Source organism: Hyperolius riggenbachi, chromosome 4 (assembly GCF_040937935.1).
Source record: "Hyperolius riggenbachi isolate aHypRig1 chromosome 4, aHypRig1.pri, whole genome shotgun sequence".
Taxonomy (NCBI): Eukaryota; Metazoa; Chordata; class Amphibia; order Anura; family Hyperoliidae; genus Hyperolius; species Hyperolius riggenbachi.
Genome location: NC_090649.1, coordinates 301,952,454 through 301,964,370, shown reverse-complemented (window position 1 = coordinate 301,964,370; position 11,917 = coordinate 301,952,454). Strand labels below are relative to the sequence as shown.

The 11,917-nt window shown below is 40.9% G+C and overlaps 1 protein-coding gene across 1 annotated transcript; it reads left to right on the top strand.

Moving 5' to 3' along the window:
• The first annotated feature begins 2,116 nt into the window (after positions 1 to 2,116).
• Positions 2,117 to 6,411, top strand: CCN2 (cellular communication network factor 2). The gene is made up of 5 exons (XM_068231576.1): positions 2,117 to 2,382; positions 2,644 to 2,863; positions 3,141 to 3,392; positions 4,096 to 4,307; positions 5,133 to 6,411. Exons 1-5 carry the CDS (start codon positions 2,332 to 2,334, stop codon positions 5,427 to 5,429), a joined length of 1,032 nt encoding a protein of 343 aa, XP_068087677.1. The 5' UTR covers positions 2,117 to 2,331; the 3' UTR covers positions 5,430 to 6,411.
• Positions 6,412 to 11,917: the final 5,506 nt, after the last annotated feature.

Here is an 11,917-nt window from a genome sequence, read left to right as displayed (position 1 = left end):
GGCATGCTATTTGTCTTAGTGAATCGAGCCCATTGTGTGTGATTCCCTGTTGCTGACAGTCAACAGCTCAGGTACAATATTACATACTTACCTAAAGAGAGGGAAGCCTCAGGATTCTATTGAGGCTTCCCTCTCTGCTATGATGTCCCCTGTGGCTGTGCATGGTCCCCCAGAAGATTAGCGACAAGTCACTTTCACTAAACATATCGGGGCCGCGCACCTTCTCTTCCGTCAGTGTGGCCATGCAGTGGATGCGTGAGCACACCAGCGCAAACGCTGTAAGCTGGAGTTGCAAGCTCCGTGCTTACAGCGTGTGCTGCATGTGCAGCCGTGCTTGCATAGGGAGCTGCACTCAGTGAGTGGGGGGTGGTGCCTAACCCTATCCACCCCCCTGGAGGTGCCTAACCCTAAGCACCCCCTGGTGTTGCCTAACCCTAACCACCGCCCTGGTGGTGCCTAACCCTAACCACCCCCCTGGTGGTGCCTAACCCTAAGACCACCCTGGTGGTGCCTAACCCTAACCTTGGCAGTGCTACATTAAATCCATTCACCGTTTTGCAGTTAAATAACGTCTGCAGTTTGGCTTATGTAAGGCGCTATTGATAAATAATGTTACTGTGTGCAATCACGTCTGCTGTTTGGCATATGAACGGCACTATTGATAAATAACGTTACAGTGTGCCGTTTTTCTTCTTTTTTTCCTGTGCGCCATTATTATGCAGTACTATTGATAAATAGCGATAAGCGTATCTTTTTAGTGCGGCGCCATTTGTATGCATAGGCGCTGTGCACCATTATTCACTGATCCGGCAAAACAATGGTAATGGTCCACCAACACTAGTCATCCAAAAATTGAGAAAAATTGATCTCGTTTCCAAATGACTCAGAGTGGTTCTGGAAAAACAATAGTGGAGCAAAAAAAGCAGAAAAAACTGCCTCACTGGGCAGTTATCACAACAGACACAAATATAGCATTTGTAGAAGGAGACCGGCAATGTGCCTTTCCCTTCTTCAGAAAACTTTAGAAAACAACTGCACAGGAGCAAGCTGTCTGTACCTGCATGAGTCGCCTGTGCAGTGCGGCTGAGCTCCCTCGACAAGTCCTTATAGACATTCTTCGGAGGTCTCAGTGCTGGAACGCAAGGTGGTGGGGGATGGCGAAACCCTCTGGGTTATCCAGAGACTTCCCTCTACTGAGGTAAGTATCACAATTGGACACTTTTTTTCCCTATAGGTTTTCTTTACGAATAAGTTGGGTTCCTGTAATGAAAGATAGTCAATAATGGATTCCAAAAGCTTTCAACCAAATAGGAAATGTTCAACTCTGTTTTGTAAACAACTAAATGAAGTCACTTAATGTTTATTCTGGATTCTGAGTGGTTCCTAGAGAACCACCTTTGCTTTTCACTACAACATGTAATTATCCCAATCAGATTATTCTTGGAAATATTTATGTTTCTGAAGTCGCTGTACAGGAGGAGTCTGTAATATAAACCAACACTTAGTGTACATGTGGTGCAATGATGAAAGCCCTCTTGGAGGGAAAACATGCCAAAAAATACATACACATTGTAATGTTCAGGTTACATAAGTTTTGAAAGCATTTTTTCCTTTCATCACAAAATAATACACTCAAAATTCTTTACATGTCATTTCTTTCCTAAGGGCACCCCTCCCTTGTTGTATAGGTTGCTTATGAAACAAGGAAGAATGTATTTTTATATTGTGGTTACATTTTGCTATGAGGTGTTCCAACATGATTATTGTAACATGAAAGTGGTGGGGGGAACGCTGTCTGGAACAGAGGTTAGCCATACAAAAACAAGGCTGTTGCCTTCTTTCCATATAAAATTATAGAGTGGAAATTATATAAAAGCAAGGAGAAAATCCTATTTGATGGTGAGGATACAGCACCTTTTTTGTGCTAAGGAGTGTGCCAGTTTTTTCAGACAGAAGGAATGCGGAGTGTCAAGGGGTCAGGATCAATCCGGTGTGAGCTGATGGGGCAGGAAGGTTGGGAGGAATGCAAGGAATGTCCCTGCTTGTGTAGGACTCCATTCAGCTCATTGGCGAGTTTCAGCTTCCAGCAGGGTATAAAAGAACAGCAGCTCAGTGCTAGACTCACACAACAACTCTTCCTGATCCTGAGAGAGAGAGAGAGAGGAACACACTCAGCTAACTGGGCAAAGGAAAGAGGCTTTCAGACTTTGAACTAAAGCACCAAACTAACTTGAGAAAAAAACTGCAAGAAACTACACAAGATCGTCTCACGGTCTACAGACTAGGAACGGCAGAAGAACATTTCCTTTTGCTTTGCAAGAAAACTGAACAATGTCTCCAAGAAAAGTGACAGCTGTGCTCCTTTTCGTCCTTTTCTGCTGGGTAAGTTGAACTGTCATTTGCTTTTATACAGACTCAAGCTGCTAGGGATACAGTTTTATGTGCTAGGATTCTAGTTAAAATTACTTTTATGTTGTGAGTGCCTGGACAATGCTTTTCTTAGAATAGAATTAGTTTTACATTTTCAGCAAGCGTATAACAAGCTGAAAGTAAATGCTCATTTTCTTTCTGATTGCTTGGAAGTCACTGTGTTAGCGGATTATATCCTGCACTCTACTTACCAGCCTTTTTCTGTGTCTACAGGTGTCTGACGCCCATGATTGCAGTGGGGAATGTCTGTGTCCCCACAAAGTACCTGAATGCGCACCTGGGACCAGCCTGGTGCAAGACGGATGCGGATGCTGTAAAGTGTGTGCTAAGCAGCTGGGCGAGCTGTGCTCGGAGAGAGATGTGTGTGACCCACACAAAGGACTGTTCTGTGACTTTGGCTCTAGAATCAACAGGAAGATTGGAGTCTGCACTGGTGAGTGTCATTAGCAACATCACAAAATCTAAACTTCACTTCATAGAATTGGAAAGTTATTAAATAGATTAACCTTAATTTATGCATTAAAATTAGCAGTAGTTTTTCAAACTATTTAACAGTAAAAAAAAAAAAAAAAGAAAAGAAATGTTAACTCATTGTATAGCTAAGCTATGTTATATGATGGATAGGCAGAATTACATATGAATAGTGTCATCTTACCTGTATGATTGACCTCTACACATGTATCCTAAATCAGTACCTATTTTCATTATAGCCAAGGAAGGAGCCTCTTGTGTATTTGGAGGAATGGTCTACAGGAGTGGTGAATCTTTCCAAAGCAGCTGCAAGTACCAGTGCACTTGTATGGATGGAGGTGTTGGCTGTGTTCCACTCTGCGGCATGGATGTACGTCTTCCCAGCCCTGAATGCCCATACCCCAGAAGAGTGAAACTGCCTGGCAAGTGCTGTGAAGAATGGGTCTGTGATCAGCCTCTGGAGAAAACCATCGTTGGACCTGCTCTGCCTGGTAAGCTGCATACATGCTGGATTTTTTTATATCTACTGTTGACTACATTATTATCTCTAGTAAATTCTTACTTGTTAATTTAAAAGTAGCCCTTTAAATTATTTAAAGAAAAACAGTAACAGTTTTGTGAAGATTCTCATCTGTTCAGGTCAGGGCATAGCCAAAGAGAAATAAGGTAGCTTCAGGTAGAGACCATCATGGCCCATATGCAATTCACTTTTTCACCTGAGTTTTCTCCTAGGTGATCATTTTAAACTTGTCAATAAAATGCCTTTTAAGCCACCAGAAAGCAAGAAAATACTCAAAATAATTTTGATAGTACTTTTTCACCTACTTTTTGGTATTATTTTAGTTGAAAAGTGCTGGAAAGTTATTTTAAATCGAAGATGAAAAATTATCTCCTAGGAGAAAACTCAGGTGAAAAAGTGAATTGCATATAGCCCCATGTTTTTTCTGTCCTGAAGTTATTCTGAAGTTATTCTGCAGGAGTGATAAAACATCTTCTAGAACAAAAATGGTTTTCCAGTTAAAGTTTCTTTATTTCAGTTGGATTGAAAACAGCAATCATTTTTAATAATTTTGAAGGTAAAGCTTAAAAATAATAAATTAAAAAATGAGAAAGGTAGCAGGAATCAAGTGTCTACTGCTGTGCCACTAAGTTAATGGACAGCATATCTTATGTGTCTTTCTTTTTTTTTCACAGCTTTTAGAATGGAGGAGACTTATGGTCCTGATCCATCTTTGATTCGTGCCAACTGCCTGGTACAGACCACTGAATGGAGTGCTTGTTCAAAGACATGCGGCATGGGCATCTCTACACGTGTGACCAATGACAACGAGCACTGCAGACTGGAGAAACAAAGCAGACTCTGCATGGTTAGACCTTGTGAGGCCGACCTTGAGGAGAATATTAAGGTGAATATCTGTTTTTGTTTTTGTAAAAGTAGCACTAATACATTTTACTATTATCAGTCTTTATGGAAAGTCATGCATTAGCTATAGCTAGTAAATTAAGACCCAGTTCCGACCAACTTGTTTCCTAATTATCGGCTAGAATGGGGAATTGTTACTTTGGGGTTTTTAATTGCTTTCTGTGTGTCCACTGCGAAGAGTGTCCCTTACTTCCTGTTGTAGTAAGAAGTGTAATGGGGATGGAACATGATATTTTTTTATTCCTAAATAGACTCAGGCAGCAAATAAGACACAAAAAAACTTCATGTAGTTGTGGGAAGATAGACCTTCCGATGGGTTTTGATTGACATTACTAATTTCCTGTCCCAGGGACGCTTAGAGCTCCTGTTAAAGCTCTTACTTTTACTGAGAAGGAGAAATTAGGGGAATTCCACCAAAAGAAGCGACAGCAATGCAAATCTGGCACACTTGCTAATGCCTCTCCTGTATAGCCAAAATGTACCAGTACATTAAAAAAATAAATAAATAAGGCTCAACTTGGCCTTTAAAATTGCATGGGGTATTTTAACAAGGCAAAGGATCCCTTTTAAAAGTATCATATCCCATTGTTAACAGTCCATCTTAGACTGATCTTTTTGACCAAAAACTAAAAATTAATCTTTGTACTGCATTATGAATGAACTAAAAATAATAGAAAAAAAATATTGTGAAAGAGCTTTGTTAACCTAAAGTACCATGGAAAATAAAGAATATTTTATCAAATCTATGCAAGCTTATAAAACTTGAAAGATAAGCTTCTAACATATGGTGTTTTCTTTTCCCCAACAGAAAGGCAAGAAGTGCATCCGCACCCCTAAAATCTCCAAACCAGTCAAGTTCGAGTTCTCTGGCTGCACAAGTATCAAGACCTACAGAGCCAAGTTTTGTGGGGTCTGCACAGATGGTCGCTGCTGTACTCCTCACAGAACTGCCACCCTTCCAGTAGAATTTAAGTGTCCTGATGGTGAGGTTATGAAGAAGAAGATGATGTTCATCAAGACATGTGCATGCCATTACAACTGTCCAGGAGACAATGACATCTTTGAATCCATGTACTACAGAAAAATGTATGGGGACATGGCATAGATCCACCAAGACGCAGCTAAAAGACTGTTTCACTTGAAATGACTTTTGCATCTCATTTCTAAACAATTTTATAGCACAAGAACATATTTAAGTCTGTTTAAAGGAAAGTCTTAGTTTTAAAGACTTGATTGATGAATGACCCCAGCCATTGGTTTGAAGAAAGGAAGACGAACCCAGGCCTCCTTAGCTATGCTAGGTGTAATGTACAATCACTCTACACTCACTGCCATAAGGTGATATTCACTGAGTAGAGTGATGTATTTTGTACTCAGTAATGCAACTGGAAAAAAAAGCTCTTACTATTTTTATATATGGTATAGAATGAACAGGCTCAAAGTTAGTGACAGCTAGAGTTTATACTTTGGCTATATTATGGTGATAAAACAGTTGTCCTTGTAGGACAGCTCTTCTTAAGGAAACCCTAAGGACAAAACCTAAAGTGGAAAGGAAACTATGTTTGTAACGAGACTGGAAAGTTTGCATCATGCTATGACGCGTGTTGTAATCTTGCTTTTTATAGTTATTGTACATAATGTACATATATATATATTTTTGTACAGTTATCTAAATTAACTTAATTTTGTTTTATGTTCCTGTTTTCCATTTTTATATTGCTTAAATATTTTGATAATCTGTGTTTATTTTATTATGTTGTTGGTCCCCCGATGAGTACTTTTTAATACTTATCTGAACAAAGTTTGAAGTAAGAAATAGATTATCAAGTGAAAATTATGATCAATTGCAAGTAGAGTCAAGCAGTATTTAAAGTACTGGACATTTTGATACCAACTGAACTTAAATATTGAATGAACTGCTGGTTATTTTTATGATTCTCACCGAGATAGTCTGTGTTTTGTTACCTTGATCATGGCTGTACTCTTATTTTCAACATTTTTTTATTTGTTGAGAAGTGTGACCAAGAGGTACATGTTTGCACTTTTCTAGATGAAAAATAAAATATTTTATTTTTTTATATAAACCACCTGGGTATTTTCGTCTCAATCAATGTCTAGACTTTGTTGAAATGAGTTCAGGAAAAACATGTAAAGGCTTCACATCCAGTTTCTTGGCACACATAACAGGAAAACAGTGTGACGCAGAACTACTGAAGGTCATTGATGTCTAGATGATATGTAAAACAGTACTATTAAATTTCACATCCATAAGGTGATTATATATATATATATATATATATATATATATATATATATATATACACAGTATGTATATATATATATATATATATATATACATATACATATATACAGTATATATATATATATATATATATATATATATGTATATATATATATATATATATATATATATATATAATATATACTTGCAACGGAATGCCCCATCCCACACATGGGGTTGTAAATCTGAAATCAACATAGCTTCACTAGATTAATTGAAAATAAATAAAATATACACACAGTTAATCAGACCCACAAAACTGTGTTTAAATAATAAGATGCCACATTTCTCCAGCAAGTGGCACTTCCATGGATTTGATAGAGCGGTACTTGGGTGAAATTGTATGGTGCTGCTATGACAGGAAGTAAGATCCTCTTTGAGTGGGTAAAAATATAGTAAACATCAAGAAAAGATGCCCTCCATAGAGACTATGAATAATGTATCACACCAAAAACATCCACAGTTGGTGAAAAAATGTCAAAATTTATTATGGGACTTATCCAACAAAACTATTAAAAACAACAATGTTTTTAATTGTTTTGTTGGATAAGTCCCATAATAAAGTTTGAAATGTTTTCACCAACTGTGGATGTTTTTTTTTGTGATACATTATTCATAGTCCCTATGGAGGGCATCTTTTTTTGATGTTTACAGTTGTTGTTTCAGCCCTTAAAGGGACACACTATTATGTGTAAATGTATAGCTCTGGCTTTTTGAGTAACTGGGTACAAACATAGATCCAAAGCATTAGGATCACTGGTATGATAAATATCTCACCTTTTGGGATGGTTGGTAATATTAACACAGACCTGGGTTAAAATCTGCTTTAAATAGGAACTTCAGCCTAAACAAACATACTGTTGTTAAGTTACATGGGGGCAGCCATCTTTTTGGTTGAAAGGAGGTGACAGGTAGCATGAGACACAGTTCCAACTGTCCTGTGTCCTGATCACCCCTCCCAGTTGCTAGGCAACAAGTACAACAACATCAGAAATTCCATCATGCTTTGCACAGTATCAGGGGAAAAATGCCTGGGCAGTTTTCTTTGATGGGGCAGAGCTTCTAAGCCACTAAAAATTAGGTGCTTAGGTATGAAAAACAAAGTTCTGATGCTGTGAAACTGTTAAAGAAACACCAAGCCTTTTCAGTGCTGCTGAGTAGATTTTTAGTCTGGAGGTTCACTTTAAGGTCAATATGTATACAGATAATAATGAGTGATAATTAGGAGTCCCCTGCTATTTTTATTTTTGTAGCCTACAAGTTTTTTCAAGTTTTTTCAATCTCCATTAAGCACAGGAAGTCACTCCCCTAGATTGTTTTCCTTTTTAGAATATGTGAGAATTCATTTTGATTGCCCTGAAATATTTGTTGTGCTTCGCTTCCAACTGACATTTTACAGTGCTGATTTGTTAACTAAACAAGAAGTATGAATAGTTGCTAAACAACCATTATCACACAAAAGGCACCTGGTTACAATTTTATTCCTTTCAAAAAGAGCTATTCCACACAGTCTAATTGTAGACTGGTGTCTACTCATCCTGTCACCAATGTCAGATGATTGGAGATGGTGAGAGTCAGCCAGAGAGACCAGCTAATATTTGGAGGAATGGGTGCATGGATACAGGCTGAATAAGTCTCAGACTTGAGTCTTTCATCATACAAATACAAAAAGTGTCAAAGTAACGGAAAACAAAACTGAAGTCAGAAATAAAGTAATCACAAGAAGGCAGCCAACACCTATAGTGACTTCACAGGATTGCTTTACTTCACGGGATTTGAAGTCAGATTCTCCAAGAGGGCATATTTTTATTCGTAGCATACACTTAATATGAAACAATTTATCACATTTTAAATGACCAGTTAATGTCCAATTAAAGTTAGGCATTAATTGTTATTGCTAGTTTTGGATAGAGTGAGGAAGGATTATGTCTTTTGTCAAGTTATTCATGTTTCTGTCCCTACAAAGAGAATACAAGCTCATGAAAATGACTTAATTTCCCAGTAAACAGCAGGTTCAGCCTCTTTCCAAGGCACAATGTAGGGACATGTCCTCTGGCTGCCCTCTGGACACAGCTGATTGGTAAAGATGTCGCGAACCCCGATTTTCGGTTTGCGAACCCCGTTTGCGAACTTCCGCGGAAGGTTCGGTTCGCGTAAAAGTTCGCGAACCGCAATAGACTTCAATGGGGATGCGAACTTTGAATAATAGAAAAAATTATGCTGGCCACAAAAGTGATGGAAAAGATGTTTCAAGGGGTCTAACACCTGGACCCCCAGGTGGCGCAGTGGGATAGACACCAAAAGTCCTGGGGAAAAATCTGGATTTGACGCAAAGCAGCGTTTTAAGGGCAGAAATCACATTGAATGCTAAATTGCAGGCCTAAAGTGCTTTCAAACATCTTGCATGTGTATACATCAATCAGGGAGTGTAATTAGAGTTCTGCTTCACACTGACACACCAAACTCACTGTGTAATGCACCGCAAACAGCTGTTTGCGTAGTGAGGGCCGCGCTGGACTGGTGCGCAACATGGCCAGAGTGCAGGCCGTGGCAGCTTTCCAGCCCATATGGTCGCCGGGCTGTGGTAGCTCAATGATAGAACAACAGTGACTGTCAAGCTGATCAAATTTGGTCTGTCCACAGTGAAGCAACGACCTTATTATCTTCTTGTATGTAGGTAGGCATAGGTAGGAGTCCCAGTATAGGTAGATAGGCATAGGTAGGTGCCTCAGTAGTTAGCTAGGCATAGGTAGAAGACCCAGTATAGGTAGGTAGGCATAGGTAGGTGTCCCAGTTGTTAGCTAGGCATAGGTAGGAGACCCAGTATAGGTAGGTAAGCATAGGTAGGAGTCCCAGTATAGGTAGGTAGGTGCCTCAGTAGTTAGCTAGGCATAGGTAGGAGACCCAGTATAGGTAGGTAGGCATAGGTAGGTGTCCCAGTACTTAGCTAGGCATAGGTAGGAGTCCCAGTATAGGTAGGTAGGTGTCCCCGTATAGGTAAGTAGGTGCCCCAGTAGTTAGGTAGGAATAGGTAGGTGTCCCAGTATAGATAGTTAGGCAGGGCCTGGCTGGCACAGTAATAACAATTACCAAGGTCCAGCTGCAACAGATAGGGCTGTATAATGTCAGTGAGCAACACACACACACAAAAAACACATCAGGAAAACATTAGCTCTCAAAAGAGCTGTTGAGGGGTGCTATTTTAGCAATAACAATCAGCCAGGAGCAAGCCAAGAGCCTAACTAATCTTTCCCTAGGAGAAAAAATCTGCAGCAGCTGTCCCTAGTCTGTCTCTAGCAGGCACACGAGTGAGGCTAATGGCCGCCGGAGCCTGCCTTATATAAGGTGGGGTGGGGCTTCAGGGCTTAGTGTAGCCTGAATGGCTACAATGTGCCTGCTGACTGTGGTGCAGAGGGTCAAGTTGACCCTCATAGTGCATTATGGGGCGAATCGAACTTCCGCAAAAGTTTGCTTGGTCCAGGCGAACGCGAACCCCCAAAGTTTGCCTGGAACCGTTCGCCGGCGAACCGTTCGCTACATCTCTACTGATTGGATGATTATATGTCTTCAGAAGAAAACAAATGTTTCAATGGCTAGTATCATAGTAAACAAAGATTCTGACTGACTTGCTATCCGAATTGCATGCCGGTAGAATTCTGGATGGCAAGCAGCAGTTTTCCATAGTACACATCTGGATCCCTATAGCCGAGCATGGCATGGCTGTGGCTTCAGTTTAATTAAAATATAGAACATCATACAAGAGAAGAGCTGGTCTGGCACTGTAGCTTTAATACATGCAGGAACCATACATTGGTGGAAACAGTGATGTGGCAAAGTGGTACATATGTCTCACAGGTACCTATCGTGCTGCTGCTGAGGTGGGGGAGACGTCTGTGGGTGCCAGTGGGTGCACGGCCTTACGACCGTTTCGCTGTGGAATGAGCCATGCTTCTTCGGAGGCCTGTGTGCACAATGTGTGGATCGGAAGAAGCTAATGAAATAGCTTACTTCCGTGAAAGGTCCCCGCCTACTTTCACAGAAGTAAGCTATTTCATTAGCTTCTTCCGATCCACACATTGTGCACACAGGCCTCCGAAGAAGCAAGGCTCATTCCACAGCGAAACGGTCGTAAGGCCGTGCACCCACTGGCGCCCACAGACGTCTCCCCCACCTCAGCAGCAGCACAATAAGTACCTGTGAGACATATGTACCACTTTGCCACATCACTGTTTCCACCAATGTATGCTTGCTGACATGTAATAAAGCTACAGTGCCAGACCAGCTCTTCTCTTGTATGATGTTCCATGATACTGCCCTACACGGTCTAGAGCACGTAGCACCTGCTGAGGGACAACTTTACAGCCTACAATAGTTTTGTACTTTATCCTCGGGTCATATTGAGTGCCTGCCTTACCTCTCTTCCATTTACCTAATTAAAATATAGATAGCAAGTGCAAAGCAGTTCTAATCAGAAAATCAGTACTACCCAGAAGGCAACCAGGAGAGTAGGTGGAGCCTGCTGCCCTCGTTGTGATAGCAGCACCCCCGTTATTGGCCAGCATAGTGCATCAGTGGTTCCTTGGTACATCATTAGTAATATACTTTTAAATATTTAGGAACTGTAAGTTGCACTTAAAATAGGGCTGGACCCACACATTGAATGATCTTCACTCAGGAGATCAATAATGGGATGGCATGAGCCAACAAAGTTTGCTTTCACATTCTCATTGGCATCTTACAGTAGATCAGTTTTAATGCATTTTGATTTCATGAAAATTTTAATTTCTTTTTTCAACAAACACTTGATGTACACAAAATGTGGTAAAAAACCAAATTGATCAATTTCACTCATTGCTAGTAGTGTTGGGCGAACAGTGTTCGCCACTGTTCGGGTTCTGCAGAACATCACCCTGTTCGGGTGATGTTCGAGTTCGGCCGAACACCTGATGGTGTTCGGCCTTTTAAGTTCGGGTTCGCCCCGAACTACTGAATGGCCGCCGAACAGGGCCGAACAGTGCCCCTGTTCGGCCGAACAGTGCCCTGTTCGCCCGAACATGCCGCAATACGGCAACCCTATGGGGTCGCAGGCATAAGGGGGGAGCATGCCCCGATCGCGGGGGGGGTCGGAAATTCCCCCCACCCCCTCCGATAGCGCTCCCCCCTCTGCCCGCTTCCCCATACAAAAGTTTAAGGCAAGTTAAATAGTACTTGGTGGCTGGCACTGGCAGTGGAGTGAGGAGGAGGAGGAGTCCGAGTAGTAGAGTGACGCGTTGAGGCCGGGCAGCGGGCGG

Coding starts and splice junctions, on each gene's coding strand:
- CCN2 (XM_068231576.1), top strand. CDS start 2,332: ATGTCTCCAAGAAAAGTGACAGCTGTGCTCCTTTTCGTCCTTTTCTGC. Junction 2,383..2,643: donor TTTTCGTCCTTTTCTGCTGG/GTAAGTTGAACT, acceptor CTGTGTCTACAG/GTGTCTGACGCCCATGATTG. Junction 2,864..3,140: donor GAAGATTGGAGTCTGCACTG/GTGAGTGTCATT, acceptor TTTTCATTATAG/CCAAGGAAGGAGCCTCTTGT.